Source organism: Coturnix japonica, chromosome 2, assembly GCF_001577835.2.
Source record: "Coturnix japonica isolate 7356 chromosome 2, Coturnix japonica 2.1, whole genome shotgun sequence".
Taxonomy (NCBI): Eukaryota; Metazoa; Chordata; class Aves; order Galliformes; family Phasianidae; genus Coturnix; species Coturnix japonica.
The window spans coordinates 130,836,274-130,853,229 of NC_029517.1; the positions used below are offsets into that span (position 1 = coordinate 130,836,274).

At 40.3% G+C, this 16,956-nt stretch overlaps 1 protein-coding gene across 6 annotated transcripts in view; it reads right to left on the reverse strand.

Moving 5' to 3' along the window:
- Positions 1-16,956, reverse strand: part of TRAPPC9 (trafficking protein particle complex 9) — a 407,093-nt gene that overhangs the window by 118,627 nt on the left and 271,510 nt on the right. Inside the window, exon 22 of one of the 6 annotated variants that reach the window (XM_032442918.1) lies at positions 7,253-7,405. The exons of the other annotated variants lie outside the window; for them this stretch is intronic. Coding sequence (XP_032298809.1) covers positions 7,344-7,405 — 62 coding nt within the window. The 3' untranslated portion in view covers positions 7,253-7,343. Of the gene's footprint in view, positions 1-7,252; positions 7,406-16,956 lie in introns of those variants that run through there. 6 annotated transcript variants of the gene reach the window in all.

The following is a 16,956-nucleotide window of genomic DNA, read 5'->3' on the forward strand; positions in this document are numbered from 1 at the left end:
AATAACAAAATTAAGTGGGTTTGAAGAAACCTCTGGAGATCATTCTTTGATGTCCTCTGCTTGACTCCTTCTAGGACATCTTTTTTGAACTGGGGATCCCATAAATGGACATCATATTCCAGCCGCATCCAAGCAGAGCAGAGGGGAAGGATCACCTCCCTTGACTTGCTGAGCATGCTCTTCTTAATTCACCCCAGGATACCATCAGCCTTCTTGGCCACAAGAGCTCAGTGCTCACTTAGATGTGTTGAAGGACATGGTTTAGTGAGAACTATTGGTGATAGGTGGTTGGTTGGAATGGAAGATCTCGTAAGTCTTTTCCAACCTTGGTGATTCTATGATTCATAGCCAACCTGCTGTGCACCAGAACATCCAGGTCCTTCTCTACAGAGCTCCTCCTCAGCAGATCAAGCCCAACCTGTACTGATGCACGCAGTTATTCCTCCCCAGGTGTAAGACTATACAGCTGTCCTTGTTGAACCTCATAAGGTTGTGTTTTGCCCTTTCTACTCACAGAATTGTGATTCAAGATCATGTTCACATTTCACAGTATTTAGTAGTCTGTGTGTCGCTTACACCCTGCCTTCAGAAGTACTATGGAATATTACACAGTGTTCCAGGTTCCCTTGCAAAGTTTTATCTGTGACCATAAACAATTCCCAATGAGTTTAATTTATAAAGCAACTATCTAGATAGATTCCATCAAATAATATTGACTTCTGCTATTATCAATCTTATCCCATTTATGGCTCATATGCACAGCTCCTCCATACTTCCTAAAGGAAACTAAACGTTTAAAAAAACATTTAAATATTTATACTGCTCAGGCACTGCTTACAAGCCAAAGAGTGCCAGCAGCATATAAAGTGATGTTTGGATTGGTAACCTGATCTAAATTCTTAGTATCTATAAAGATTTTATCATTATATCAAACTAAAGCCTGCTGTACAGTTGGAGCTGTTCCAAGGTTGTATTCTGTAACTCACACAGTCAGGAAAAAAACTTCCTTAATACAGGAAATAATTTAAGGCAGACTTCAGCTGAGCAAATGGAGCTGTTTTCTTCATCTCCCTCCGTGTTCAACGGGGAGAAACAGACATTCTTTGAACCTGACCAGACAACTATTCACACCAAACAACCCCAAACTTTCAAATGCCTATTACTGTCCTTTCAGCTAAAGGCAGCCTACCTAGTACAGCAGGACCAGGCAGAGACATTTACATTTACAAGTAACATGAATCCAGACCTTTGTTTTTGTTTGAATGGATCTTTCTTTCATGGAACATTACCTGAGATAATTTTAAAAACCAAATCATTTTCCTTGGATGCTTGTAAACACAAACAAGATTTCTCAAATGACTGTGATATAATTTTCTTTCTTCTTAACTACTCAAATCACAGACTTCATTTTCAGTTGAATAAAACTGTTTATCTTTGCGTTCTGCCTTGAGCCTGCAGTAATGATGTGCCTTTCATCCAATAACTCTTGTAGGACTCTGATGACAAATAGTGGATCAGTTCAAAAGGATTTTTTGGGTTTTCTCATTCTTGAGCATAAGAGGGAAAGGGAAAGAGCGGCATATTACAATGCAGAATCATCAAATAATACAATGTCATGTCAACCCGCCTTGAAAGCTCTATTGGCTTTAATAGTGGCACTGCTAGGCAGGGGGTTGGAACTACATGATCCTTGAGGTCCCTTCCAACCCGGGTAATTCTGTGATTCTGTGATTCTGTGATTCAGGTTTCTCTCTTCCTATGGTTTTCATGTGGTCTTGCATATAGGTTGGACAATACCAGGCAGGAACATTTATCATTATTGCAAAGATAACTGATACCTTAAGCTCCTGTGCATCAAGTGGAGACTAGGACTTTGCTGCTGTTCGCAATGCAAAGAAGCACCACAAACTCATCAGTTTGGCTTAAAATAAACTGGTCAGGGAATTAGTTCAGATTTATTAATGCGTCCACTGGGAGTCTGTCCCTGATTCATAGACATCACAACCAAGAGGGTAAATTTTATCTTCTTCTCTGACCTCCTGCAATTCCCACAATGTACAGTAACATTCATTTCTCCTACTGACACTACAGTCATTTCTGTTTGTTCACAAATCACCCTGCAATAAAGTCTGGAGATGAGGATTACTGTGTTTCCTAACTGAGAGGCCATGTATGAGTCTCTCCTGGAAGGTGTTGAAGATTCTTTTGGTGAAGGAACCCTGCAGGCCTCAAAGACTAAATCTTTTGCCTTTAATAAACTGAATAAACAGGTAGGAGCCACAAGTCTCACATACGCAATGATTAAACTCTCTTCCTCACCAGAAGAGCATAGCCTTATCCACAGTGCCATTTGCAAGCAGTTTCTAGTCTTATCGCTCTCCAGGACTGACAGTATGTAAAGTCTGTTACAGACAGACAGGCGCATCTATAGGAACTGCAGCTGAAATCTTTACAGATACCAACTTTCACATTGCCCTTTTCAGTTTTGGTTGAAGAAAATTGAAGGGAAGGCGGAAGGAGAGATTCCTTAGTAGGAAACAGCTGCTCCAGTTTTCTTCTTTGCTGCTTTTATCAGCCAAAAAGCTAAAATTGTAACCCACTGTAACACAGGGGTGATGGACTCCTAATGGACAGAGAATGATGCCTTTGATTTTCTGGCTTTCCTTCCTAAAGCATCTGCTGATAAAAACTTTTCTGAGAGAGCTCAGCAAAAAGACTCTCTTCCCCCAAAATAAGTCCAATTGCAGATGTAATTCAGAACTGGAGAAACACTGTATGCAGCCAAATGGTCTCTGAGAAATAATTATTTAGCAGTTTCAAATATAGTTAGGATCTTCTTTCCAAAATTAGCAGCCAGAACTGTGAGAAGTAATAGAGGCTGTAAAGACCCAGATTTGAACTGCAGAAGCAACACGGTTTGCTCCATCACAGTCCTCCAAAAATGTGAATTATATTTCTACAGACCCATGGACTTGAGCACACTGTAGAACGCTAAGAATTATGTCATTTTATGCAGTTAATAGCATTAATAATATATAATCTAGCACTAGTACAAGAAGAGCAAACTGCAAGACCAATGGTACAATGTCCCTACTTGTTTCAGAGCAGTGTGAAGGACCGTGTGCTGGTTACTTCTACAGGGAGATTTCTTGCATGGCAGAACAATGAAGCAGAGTTTGCAATGGGAATGACTGTTTTTGAACTGTGTTAGAGCAAGGGAACCACAATCTTCACCTCTATATTAATTAAGTCCATGGGGCAGGATGATATCCATACTAGGGTTCTGAAAGAGATGGCTGATATTGTTGCTGAGCTGCTCTCCATCATATCTGAAAAATCCTGGCTGGCTGGTGAAGTCCCCGTGACTGGAAAAAGGGAAACAGTGACAGACCAAAAGGAGTTAAGAATAGAAAGTGATGAAGCATATACCTACTGCACATGTAACTGGGTGTTTCAACTTGGTGTCATCTCAATTGTCAAATGGTCACAACCAGTTGAGAAGAAAACAGAGACAAGGCCAGGAATAACCTCTCCCTTCCCAAATACAAGTTGTCCTGCAATCAGCTCCACAATATAGCACCACTTATTTGATATGTTGATGTTCGCAGCCATCTACCAATGCAAAGGCATGGTTACAGGCACAAAGTGAGAGCTGCTTTTCATTCTCAGAGGCAGCTAAGCAGTATGTACAGTACTTCCAGGGTGATTATGCTACATGATGCTCTAAAATAAATTCAATTATTAAACAACACCATATGTCACTTCCCTCCAGCTAAAAGCACAGTACACAGACACTTTGTTACAAAATCAAAACCTGACGGAGAAAATAATTACTAGATGTCACTACAAAGCTCCTCTTGGCTGCAGCATGGGGCAACAGTGTAAGTTTTTGTAAGTATCAACCTCAGCTCCAAGCACTGGTTCAATGCCCCTCTCATTGCTCTCTCCCACCCATGAAATGCCATAGTGCAGAGCTCTCACCTCCACGTGTCTTCCATTGCCTACAGGCTTGCTCATTGATGGGCTAGAAGCAACTGCTAAGCAACTCACTAGCAAATTCAATGCAAACATCACTGCGTTGCCTCCCAGAGCAGCCCCCAGACGCAGGAGGGCACATTGCACACCAGCAAGGCATTATTTCCCTCCCATATCTCCGCCTGGTGCTCAAGCAGCTCTGCAATACCTCCATCCATCCAGCCCTTTGTGGCAGCTGGATGCTCAGCAGGGCTCATTGCTTCCCTGCCCTGCAATTTACTGGATATCAAAGACTCCTCCTTTCAGCCCAGCTAAATCATTCATCCTTACCCTCATCATCTCGTTCCTCAATTACAGCAGCTCCTTCCTACCTGCTGGCCAATTCCCACATGCTTCTTTCCTTACCAGCCTGTTCAAATCACAGCTGCTAAAATTATCTTCCTAGTCTGATGGCCTGGAAACATCCTTCCCTTCCTCCTAGGATAGACATGAGCTTTTACTGTACTAAGTCCTCCCCTCCCACCCAACACATCACATCTAACTACAGAATGTGCACACTCTCAACTCAGCAGAAATCCTTCTGTTATATCTTGGATTTCATCTCTTGTGGCCCTTTGCTCCTTCTTTAAGTCGCTAAGCCTTTATGTGCACTTTGCCCTGAGGTTTTCATTAAAAGCTTTTACAGGACAAGAAGGAGTGGCCACAAGTTGCAGCACCAGGGGAGGTTCAGGTTGGATATTAGTAAACATTTCTTCTCAGTAAGAGTATGAGGCACTGGAAGAGGCTGCACAGGGAGTGATGGAGTCACCATCTCTGGAGGTGTTCAAAGCTGTTTCCCAAAAGAAATTCCCAGAGCATATCACAGATCCGGATGCCATGTGAGGAGAGAGGTCCCCAATGGGCTGAGCTCAGAAATTACATCCCCAAAACTGATACAGCCAACAGGAGGAACTAGAGATACAATCTCTGAGCTAGTGATAAATATATTTCAAAAGCTACAACTAAAACAAGACAGCAAAATAAAGATCATTGTGAAAGGAAGAAAAATAAAGGTGCCCTGCAGAGAACATGAAGGATAAGAAAAGCACAAAGGAATAATTCAGTAACATAGCAGAGGAGGATACTTTCGAACACTAAAATAAACCCTTTATTCCTTCCTGTCTGGAAAGAAATACCCTGAACACTGAAGGTATGAGATCACCCACCAGTTTCAGGTGAACAGGTTGCAAATAAAAACAACTGATACTCTTTGAGGTTCAAAACACCTTTATTTGGTGCCCCTTAGAAAATATGGAGAGTTTTTTTTCAGTACTAAGAGAAAAAGAAGAAACACATGAAGACCACAACTGGATACAAGTGTGACTGTGATGAGAAGCGCCTTTAATTGATAAAGTTTTCTATCTTAAAAACCACAGAAATGAATCTGAGAAAATCTCATTAGCCCTGGAATTAAAGCACAAGCAGATCTAAGACTTTTGCAAGGAGACACTGAAGCAAGAGAGAAACCACACCTCTTGAACAGCAGAAGGCAATGCAGAAAAATAATAGGATGCTAAGCTTAAAACAGTGAAGTCAGTCCATTTATTAGGAAAAACATGAAAAATCCGATAACTAGTTCAGAATAAACAGTAAAAGTTTCTGGATGTACTTTGTAAGGGATTAAGTGGAACAGATAAACTTCCTTAACGCAAGAAACATCCAACCATCATGTGAACTGTCATGAGCTTCAGTAAAAAGAGAGGGGATGAGGCTGGATAATCGCCTCCTATAGGAGGAGTTCACTGGTGAATTTCACATGCCTTAAATGAGTTTAATATCTTCACTCGTTGATAACAGTTGGATAACGTTTGGCAAAGTTAAAATATTTATTTCTCCTACAACTAAGAAAGCATAGTTGTAATACTTAGAGACTGGAGTAATGGCCTACTACATAAACCTGTTGATAAAAATGTCATGCGAAGATGTTCAACTTAATATTAAAAGATAAAAGATATATTAATTGGATTTATGCCATCTGAAAAGGATTTATGGTGGATAAACAAGTTGTAGGTAATCATGGGAGGTCCTTTATGATGCCATAAAAAACTACTGACTGTGATTTAGGCACTGAAAAGTACAAATAGTTTCCAAGACTATTCAGATAAATCCATTACAGAAAGCTCATCATGACCTAATGGACACAAAGCTGTGGATACAAACTGTGATCCAAAAGTGCGTGGGATGCTGCTTTCCAAAACCAGACAGATTTGTTCGGGAAAGTGGACTTTACTCTTGACGTTTTGTTCCCTGAAACTGATTCCTCCTGCTGGCCTCTTTAAGGTAGGTTAGAAAAGGACCTCTGGTCTTCCCTAAAACAGCTCTTGTTCTTGTTCATTCTTTTCCCTTTTCTTGACCCCCCTCCACCAAAAGCCAGTAACTGAAGAGAAAGAAGATTCCGAAGCACTATGTAAAAAATTTTTGTGCTTGCTGTAACGGGATGAGAAGTCCTGGATAAGATTACGGGAGGGTGATGGTGAGACTGAGACGTGACATCCCACCAGCTCAAACACAGTGGAATAGAGAATTCCGGTGAGAAAACAGAGAAAACGGCTTGTAATTTACAGGTAGGCAGAGAATGAGAATGGCAGAGGGGCATCACTCACAATTAAAACCCACTTACTTTTTAAGGCACTTTCAGATCTCTCTTCAACTACAAGAAGTTCTGATCTTCTCGTATCTCTCTCGGATCCAGCAGGTGTAAGGGAGATCTGACTCAGCTCTCCTGGACCAAATCCTCCCAAGAAAGTATAAAAAATCTTACTAAGAAATCTACAATAACCTAAACAGGATAAAATTTTTCTTTTTGTAGACTCATAGCACCATTAAGGTTGGAAAGAGCGCTAATATAATCTAGTCCAACCATCAACCAATTTTGTGCAGTCTTCCAATGGAAACTGAAAAATAAACACAGGACATCTCTCCATAGAACACCTTCTGAGGGACTGAAATGTGCAGATGAAGAGTTTTCTTGTTTTCTTCTTTTTTTTCTTCTAGTTTGCTGGTAGACTCTGAACTTCTCAAATGCTAAAGTGATCAGCTCCTTCCATCACTGAAAACCTTCTTTGTGACACATTCTCAGAAACCCTCAGCTCTAAAAGCATATCTCAGCACCATCTGTCATAGTAGCCAGCTTTCTGGACTAAGCATTGCTAAGACTGAAATGCAGCCTAGCGCTGTTTCTTAAGGGGCTCTGAAAAAGATCTAAACGTCCTTGGGGTTTAAATGTGTTTGTTACCTACCACCAAAAAGACATCTACAGAGGAACCCACTCTAAAGATTTTCCTGGGCTCTTCCAATCTGATCCCATAGCCACGTGTTGAGAAGCCATCTCATTCAGTCTCTGTGGGTACCTCTGCTGCAGCAGTTGGGATCTCAAAGCTCATTGTGCTGCCTATGGCAAAGGAAGAGCATAAAAATGTGTGTGATTTTAAGGGCTACCTCTGAGCACCAGATTATTCAGTTAACAGAGGCTATTTTTTTCTGCAGGATCTTAATTATGTTTTGTGGCCTCCATGCCAGACATCATTGACTGTCATTAGGTTCACAGACTTCAGATTCACAGTGGTGGTAGCAGCCCTGAACATAGTGAGTACATTCAGATCTACATACAAAAACTTGCTTGCAAAGCTCCTAGGCATAAAGATGTGAATTGGCTGTTAAATTAGATGATAAAAAGGAGGCTGACTTTGCAAATATATTCATGATTGGAAAGACAAAATGGGAGGGGATTTTCTATGTTTTCCACATCTAATCAATATTGCTTGATTTCTAGCAACTGGATACTCCTGCAGCAGCTCAACGAGTTGCCTCTAGGGACAGCTCTAATTCAAACAAGAATTAAGCCATAAACAACAGTACCTTTTGGAAAAGGCACTCAGCAATACCTTACATTCAGCACGGTTCAGTTGTAGCACATACTAGCAGGGTATACACATCAACTACCCAAGACGTCACTGTAGGAAGGAAGCTTTGGAAAGCTGAACCCTCTCCTAACTGCCAAGGTCCAACAGCTTGTTTGTATTACAGATACACAACAGCTTCATTTTAACATCAAATCCATGACAAGGCAGAAGGGTTTCAGTGCTCACACTTTAATTTGCGCTAACATAAAGGACCCAGCAAAAATGGTTGCTGAGATGAAAGAACTTTTACTGGTTTTACAACAGTGGTGAGATCTGAAGCTGAAGTATGAACGGAATTTCATAGTAAATAGCAGAAACAGGCATCTTCCAAAGAACCTGAATTTCAGAACACACTAAAACCAAACTACTTTTCCTCTTACTTTGAAAACCTCGAGGTGACCCTTCATGGTGTACTTACAAAGAAATAACAGTTTGTATTTTCATAAGAGCAAAAACATACCTAAGACCAAAAGTCTATAAAATGGAAAGGAAACATATGGCTTTTTAAAACTGTCATTAGCATAATTCCATTTTATCATTAGCTTAACTTAGAGGTTAACATATTTCATATTTCATATTACCAGTCGTATCTGCTACAAGCATGCTGAACAAATATCATATAAATCATCGAGCCTGACAAGATTTAATAGAAAAAGCTGCTAAATTGACCTATAAATATAACCCATTACAATGCATCAGCTGGTGCTGCCACTTTCTTGGAATCCAAGGAAGAAATGAGGATAGTTGTTTAATAGCCACCCTCGAGTGTTTTACATGACCACAGGATTCAGAACTTAAACCCAGGAAATCGATCCCACATCCAGAGTTTCACATCTGAGTGATGCTTCTGCAGCATGCTGTAATTCAGAGCGGGACTCCAACCACTTCCCCTGTTCTCATCATCTCTGATCTGTATGAAGGAATGGTTTACCTCTTTGACAAGAGCACATTTTAAAATCACTGTTTGGAAACCCAACAGTTCTCTAAACCCTGTTTGCTCTGAATCTCATTTTCTCTTTGCTGGGGGAGGTAGAATCTAATATTTATGATTCCTGTTCCTGCAAGGAAGTATTTGCAGTGCTTCTGATACATGTTACTGGGTTAATCATCTTTTATTTCTTGAAATGTACGTATCTTTTGTTCCTACAAGGTAATGAAGGAGAGTTACTCATCTTCATAATTAATCTTGGATTTTAATTAAACCTATTAACTGAACATGTCAAATGTTTGGCACTTCCAAAGCAGCATAAAAATTACACTTAATAATAAATGTTACTTAACCACACGTTGCCCTGACTTATAGCGCAGCCACAGCATCTATAAAAAGATCCCTCTGCTATTTTATTTGGTATTAATATGATTTATTATGTTTTAACAAATGTATTTTATTCACTCCTCTGTACCACCAGCAGCACAAGGATAAATTTCAGCTTAGAACATGTTGTGTTCTGTACAGTACACTGAAATAAATGAGCTTGCAATGACAAATACACACTTTCTGCTATCTTCCTGAACTTTGTGTAATAAACTCAAAATGCACTATTTATGCACCTCATGTCCTGCAACCAGACTAAGCAAATGAGCAACTCACATGAATAAACATAAGGATGCAAGGAAATGTTTGTAAGACCGGAAACCAAATTGGTAGCACTTCAATTTCCATGCTTTGGAATTTCAGTGACACGTGTCAGTGAAACCAAATTGGTAGGGTAATCAATGCTAGTATTTAAATGCAGAAGTGCCACAATGAATACAATACCACACACTGTTTTGAGGTGGACAAAAGGACATTATGAGAGGCAATGGCCCCATGTTGCACCAGGGAAGGTTCAGGTTGGATACTAGGAAAAGTTTCTTCTGAGAAAGAGTGATGAGGCATTAGAACAGGTTGAACAGGAGGGTGGTGGAGTCACCATCCCTGGAGGTGTTTAAGAAACGTGGAGATGTGGCACAGAGGGACATGGTTTAGAAGGCATGGTTGGGATGGCTGATGGTTGGACTGGATAACCTTAGTGGTCTTCTCCAACCTTAATGATTCTATGATTCTGTGAAAAGAACACATATTTCGATAGCACATTTGAGATATTTTGCCAGTTCATATAATCTTGAAGACACGTGAAAGGCCTGAGCTGAGGGACACTAAACCACTTCTGTGACACCATCGTAATTCACATCCTCAATGGATGCATTCTCATTCCATTACATGGATATTGATTCAACCCATGTAATTAATATTATGAAAGCTTTTTGACACTGACCAGCTTGTAAGCTGGTAATCGAAGAGAACACAGCTTTAACAACCAAATCTATAAGGAAGTGTTTTTCACAATCAGATAACTGCCAGAGAGAAGTCTGAGAATGCCAAAGACATGGAGATGAAGGATATCATAAAACAGATGGATGCTCATACACACACACATACAAAATCCTGCTAAATCTTTTCCTCCTTTGATTAACCAAGGCACTATAGCCAAGGTGACTAAATGGAAGCACTTCAATTTCCATGCTTTGGAATTTCAGTGACACGTGATTTTCAGAACTGTGATCATATGTAGATCTAGTCCTTGGAAAGCCACTTCAGTAAAGGAAATTAGGGGTGAGAAAAAGCAAATACTGTGCTACATCTAAATGGCACTACAACAAACCAAAGGATTATTATTTATATTCAAACCACACAACCATGTTAATGGACAAAAACAATAAGTTCTGTCCAGAGAGAATTAACACTAGACTGGGAAAAGTGACATTTCCTGTCATTTTCTAATGTGGTGAGAAATTGTTGATTCAGTGTCAGGACTGAAAGTGGGACGAGTTGCATTAGTTGTGGCAAGGAGTCCAGACAGAAGACACTGCAGAAGACCAATGGAATTGGGAGGGAGAAGAGGAAACCTGCAGATGCTTTAGGATAGATTTTACTTGCTCCACATGGTAGCTGCACATTCTCAGCTGACTAGAGGGGAACATTAAAGATCCCTTTACACTGATCTCAATGACCAAATGCAAACCTACATCTTTACTTAAGCAAAATAAACAATAACAACAAAGTATAGAAATTAGCCTGGATAGTTGGAGTCTATCACTTATGATACAAATGAAGAGTGGTGTAAAGCTTAAGGGACAGAGACTTTCTCCTATACCCAGGCAAGGCACTGTGCAGACAAGCACATTTGTTTCTGAAGCACCGGTAGAAGGGATGCAGAGAAAATATCACAGATATTATATCACAGATCAGCCACCCTCATAAAAATGCATACATGTGCCACTCCAGTTCTTTCTCCTCTCTACTTAGACTTCTATTTATGTCCTTTTTCTTCTGCAGAAGATACTGAGTAAGGATTCTCGTGGTGACTCACTCCAAGAGAAGCAGATGGATATTTTTGTTCTGATTATCTGATGTTGTGCCACATACCGGTGTTGATTAACTATTACTGCTTAGCATATGAAAAGACAAAGTCCAGAAGTGCAGCCCTTTCATTACTTTGCCAGTTCACATGAACTTGAAACAAATAATTAAAATAATTCCTGCGTGCTAACAGTGATAGATATGAAAGAGTAATCATCAGTTTATGGGACTCATTATGCTCACCCAGCATATATGCTCACATCTAGAATGAGATAAGATGAAGGGAAAAATCAAGGAAACATTTTCCTTTCTTTTAGAAAACACTGCAGAAGGAAAGCAACAACCAAGGCAAGTTTCCCCTTGCTCATCTGCTTTGAGAGACAACACATGTATGGTACATCTGAGCATTTACTATTAGATCACATACTCACTGCAACCTCTACCTCATTCATCCAATTTCCCAATATACATCGTAATCTTCTCGGTACTAAATTATAATAGCATTTTTTCTCGACACACACTACTATGGCCTCTTTGACGTACCTCAACTTAAATTTCTATTAATACAGCTTTCTGTTCAGAAAGTTATTGCGAAACAGCTGAGGCACCCTAATTTCTAATGGCACCAGGCAACGCTCGCTGATGACTTGGTTATGAGGGATGATACGGTGTAGGTTGAAGTACACGAACTGCGCTAGAACTCACAGAAAAGTGCGCTATATTGAGCTGGATGTGCTGATGGACAGCTCAGCTGAATAAACACACACTCTGCCATAGAGAGCATGGAGAAAGGCAACACATGACTCGAGCTTGCTCTGGCACACTTGCGAGGATTCGGCAGAATCGATATTCGGTTCACTCTTGAGCGGTTACGCAATTCGCTTGAGACTTTAAGTGTATAAATCAAGGATACGGTGGAGAGGTAGAGGTCACAGCCACGATCTACGGAGAAGCATTTAAATCTGATCTGCCATACGATCGGAGGCGCAAAACATAGTGATACAATAATATGTCAGTTGCGAGAGCGAGAGAGAGAGAGCTGCAGACTAAATGCAAACACTGCAGTGAGAGAGGCGAGCGGAGCAGTATCTCTGCATACATTCAGAACCCGGGTGTGTACAATAACTAGCATCATTTTTGAGAAGCACACTAACCATGCTTGAATAATGACAGAGAGAGGAGAGACATCCACTCTCACAGTGGATGTATTCCTGCTAGCACAGTTTCACAGAGAACGGGCAATGAAGAGCTTTTGTGTTAAGGCAGGAGGACATTGAGAAAAAATATGACCATATTTGAAATCCCGGAAGTTGAAGAAGGAGAGGCATAGGCCTAAGTAGGGACAGTAGACCGATTATACGCTAAAGCGCTCTTTCTGCTCACTTTGATGCGGTACCTCACATGTTACTTTCTGATTACCAGCTAAGTTAAGAAAACTTTAAATCATGCTTAGAGTAGTAAGCATGCCTTCCGCCTGGTCGAATCGAACCTCTAAAACTCGAACAATGATGATGACATGTGGATGAATATCACGTGCTAACGTTTTTGCACAAGGTAAGAGAGCAAAGCGTGGCATATGAACTGTAATTCATTATAGACAGAGATATCTAATCACGGACTCATCTCCTTTACTCGAGAAACAATGTATTCATGTTCTTCGTGTAGCTTATACTCTAGAACACCAACGAGGTACGATATCTTACCTACTTGGAAACATCAGTAATTTACAGAAAGGGTAGAATCTACCAGGAACTGTTGAAGAAACACCCAGGACCTACATTCCACCACGAGGAGGGTTTGGTTGCGTACGTTCAAACCAACTCCCCACGGGCAGCGAGATGGCCTCCTACATTTTGAGCAGCCACAGCAATTGTGGGATGTCTCGTCGACTGCAGGGTAGATCTACTGATTTGTGAGCGCAGTTCAAGGGGTATGTGTGGTTACGAGTGACTCGGGTACTAACTCATGGGTTAGGGCGCTATGGGCCGCAAGATTGGACCTGAGAATGATTGACGTTCATGAGGTCTTTTTCACCCCAAGCGCTGACAACTTCTTAGAGAAGTCGCACTACTCACTGCTGCATTCATTTACTCTTTTTGACGTAGAAAGGAGAAGGCGAGATGAGAAAGGAAAAGCCATATTCAGGCAATGTTAAAGTGTAAACAGAGCACTGTGCTTAGGTATCATTGTTATGCCTTCAAAGATACCTTATTTGGGAGACTTTATGGCATCTGCCCCATCAGCCCACTAACAATGTAAACCTGTGCCTTACAGCTCAGAAGCCTGAAAGGACACAGGGGGCTGGAACCAGATGATCTTTGAGGCCCCTTCTAATGCAAGCAATTCTATGGTATAGCTCTCACAGACTTTGAAAAGACTTAGCCATTCATGGCCAAATGATCACCACACAACGTTTGTGCTCCTTGCATCAATGAGATGTGGAATATTTAATTTCTTGTACACTAAGCTGATGCAGTGAGGACAAGCACTTTGTGAAGATGACTCAGCCCTGACTTGCTGGGGAAAGATATTCCGATATTCCAGTGATGACAGGTATATAAAGCGCAGTTACAGAGGCATTCACATCATATATGAAGAAATAATGTGAAGCATCTAGAACAAGATTAAATGAACAGATTAGACAGACAGCAGAATCTATTTTTAAAGTTCCAATAATAACCACCTATGAGAAAACAAAATAATAGTGCTTCAGGAGATGAAAACTCCAATCAGCTGTCCAGTGTGATCCTGAGCTTAAGGGACACTGACAGAACAGAATGAGAATCTAAAAAAAAAACATTTTGATCACTGTTATATCTACTGGAAATTATAGCTTTCTTAATGAACTACCCATTGACAACATAATTCTGCTTTAATTCTGAAAGTAGTGACTAGTGCTTTCTCTATTTGCTTCATGCTTTACAATTCATTATCCTAAGAAAGGCCCAGTACTGCCTCTGCCTCATTTGGGCTGGGTTTGCAATGCATGAAGATTCAGCAGCTGGGCTACAAGGAGACATATAAAAATAAGAGATGCAATTGCACACAGCAGTAATTTCTTCACACAGATCAGCATTCTGGATGTCACCCCTATTGTCAGTTGGATTTTACGCATTTATTTTACTACTCGGAGAGCCTGCAGAGTCTAAAGAAGGGACAAAATAAATGAGGGGAGAAAAAAAATATCTTTCCACGCTAACTGTTAAATTCTGAACTTCTGTTTCTGTTCCTTGGAGATGAGCAGTAGTATTTCTGGTTTTGCAGAAGCAGCTCAGAAACGTGTGAAACACAAGACATGACTGGACAACATCCATGCAACCCCATGCTGTATTTTAGTCTGTCTCTTTTCCCATACAGAACAGAAGGCCTCTGGCAGAGATCAGGAGCAGGTGATCCATGCCAGGCGATGTGCAAACCTCACTGGTCCCGTGACACAAGCTGAACAAATAAGTAGCAAACCCACAGCCCAAGCAGTGAGTGGGGAGCACCTCTCAAAGCTTTCTCCTCCTCTTCCAGATGGATTAATCTTTAAACATAACTTGCTTTTCTTTTCCAGCGGGGAAAGAGTGGGGACAGACTTCCAAAAATAGGCTAGGCTGTCACAACTGCTAACTGTCACACAGGGCTGAGATTGGAGCTGATCTCCTGGGGAGGCGGCTGAGAAGAGAAAGGAGTAAGGAAGGAGAGAGAAAGGGTAATTCCTCTTTCCATAGCATGGTCAGAAAGAAAATGAATAGACAACCTGTGATCAATCACAAATAACACATAAGCCAAAAATTTCAAGCGAAACTATATAAATGTATCAGTTTACCATCAATTATTAGCAAAAGTGCTGTATTATAGAGCATCAAAGCTGATGCCCAAATGTACTCTCTGTCCAAGGTCTCACGGGGACAAATACAAGATTATTGCCTGTTTAAACAAATTGACCCAGCAAATTAAAGCAAAATGCTCTCTTTAAATTCAATTTTCAAATGCTGTTCTAAAAAGGCTTCTGTCCATGTGGCCTCTGCAGCAAACAGACACACTGAAGTCACAAAATGATTAGGAAAAAAATATGCTCAGCCTTACATGAGATCAGGTACTACTCAGATTAAATAGACAAAAGGTTATGTAGAAAAAAAAAATAAATACAGAAATAATCCCACTTAAATCTAAACAAAAATGTGCTCAGTGCTAAACAACTAAACTTACAAGAGAAACAGAAGAAAAAGCTACAGCCACATCATTATTAAATGGACAAGAGCATAATCTCATTCTGCTGTGATCTTAGCCCTGTGCATCTAATGCATTCATTTTATTAAGAGGTCTGAAGTGGAATATTTGAAAACAGAAATCTTATTAAGAAAGTCTTCATCATCCTTGTTGGCATTTTTCCTTCCCACTGCATGAAGGAAATGCATTTTTACTGCATAATCTTTGCCAATAATGGACTAATCTTTTTTCATTGCCTGCCTTGGTCACATGTTGCTGTGGAACACTAAAAATGCACTCTTAAACTGCAGCACCGGGTGCTTTCTGATGCATCTGTGTACAACGCTGATAGCAACATCTCAGCATCAGGCAAAAAAAAAAGACAACATAAAACTGGATATCATCACTAATCCATGAATTTAATTTCCCTTACTATCAGACATCAGTAGGTTTTGTTGCATGAAACACTGATTTGTCATTTCTGGCACTGAGGAGCATGGTTTGGTGGGCACAGCAGTGTTAGGTTTATGGTTGGAGTAGATGATCTTCATGGTCTTTTCCAACTTTAATGATTCTACGATTCAATAAGACCGAGATACCAAAAAGAAGAAATTATTCAATTTTTTGAATGGTGACCATACGTAGAGACCCAAACAATGACATCATTGTGATTCAAGGTGCTGGTTCCCAACAGCATTAATCTGGCCTCTACCTGCAGGTCATCTCTTTCCCTTTCTTCAATGTGCTGTTTCATATATACTCTTGCTTAGCTCTATCATGGTAGCTAAATTTTATTATTGCCTGAAGCCAATATAAAAAGTTGTTGGATTAAGCACTGACTGTTTAGTACAAACCCTATTTATTACCATTCTGTGTGGGTAAATGCTTTAGCGCTGTGCACCAAGTGGAGGCAGCTCCCATAACCTGAACATCATCAACAACTGGATCAAGGCATGATCTTCTACTCAATAATCCATTGAAATGAGGGTGATTTTATAAGGAACAGTGATGAGTAATAACACTGTCAACAACACCAGCATTAAAGTTATCATAGATAACAAAGGGCTCTCATACAGCTCTATCATTTTTCATCCCCTTCAAACTGAAAGTATGCAAATAAAAGCCTACTTAAATAAATAAATCAATAGTCAGTGACCAATTTTTGTTCATGACAATATACAATACACTTAATTCCTGAACTCAGAGTCTGAAAACTAGCACAAGAGAAATGCAAACGTGGTTGCACTATCTTCAAACCAAGCCCTAGCCCAGAGCCCTGTATGTTCAAATGGTTCTTATGAGAGAGTGTATTAGTTTTTTGTAGGGCTCATTCATATCATGAACAGGTACAGAGATAATTGTTGGAAACGATTTATTGATAACATGCATGGCAACTTGCTGCAAGCCAAAAGACCACAGAAAAAACTAAAGAGTTGAGTTATGCACAAAATAAAAGTTTCCCCTGGATATAGTATAAGAAGAACATAATCTGAGGACAGAACT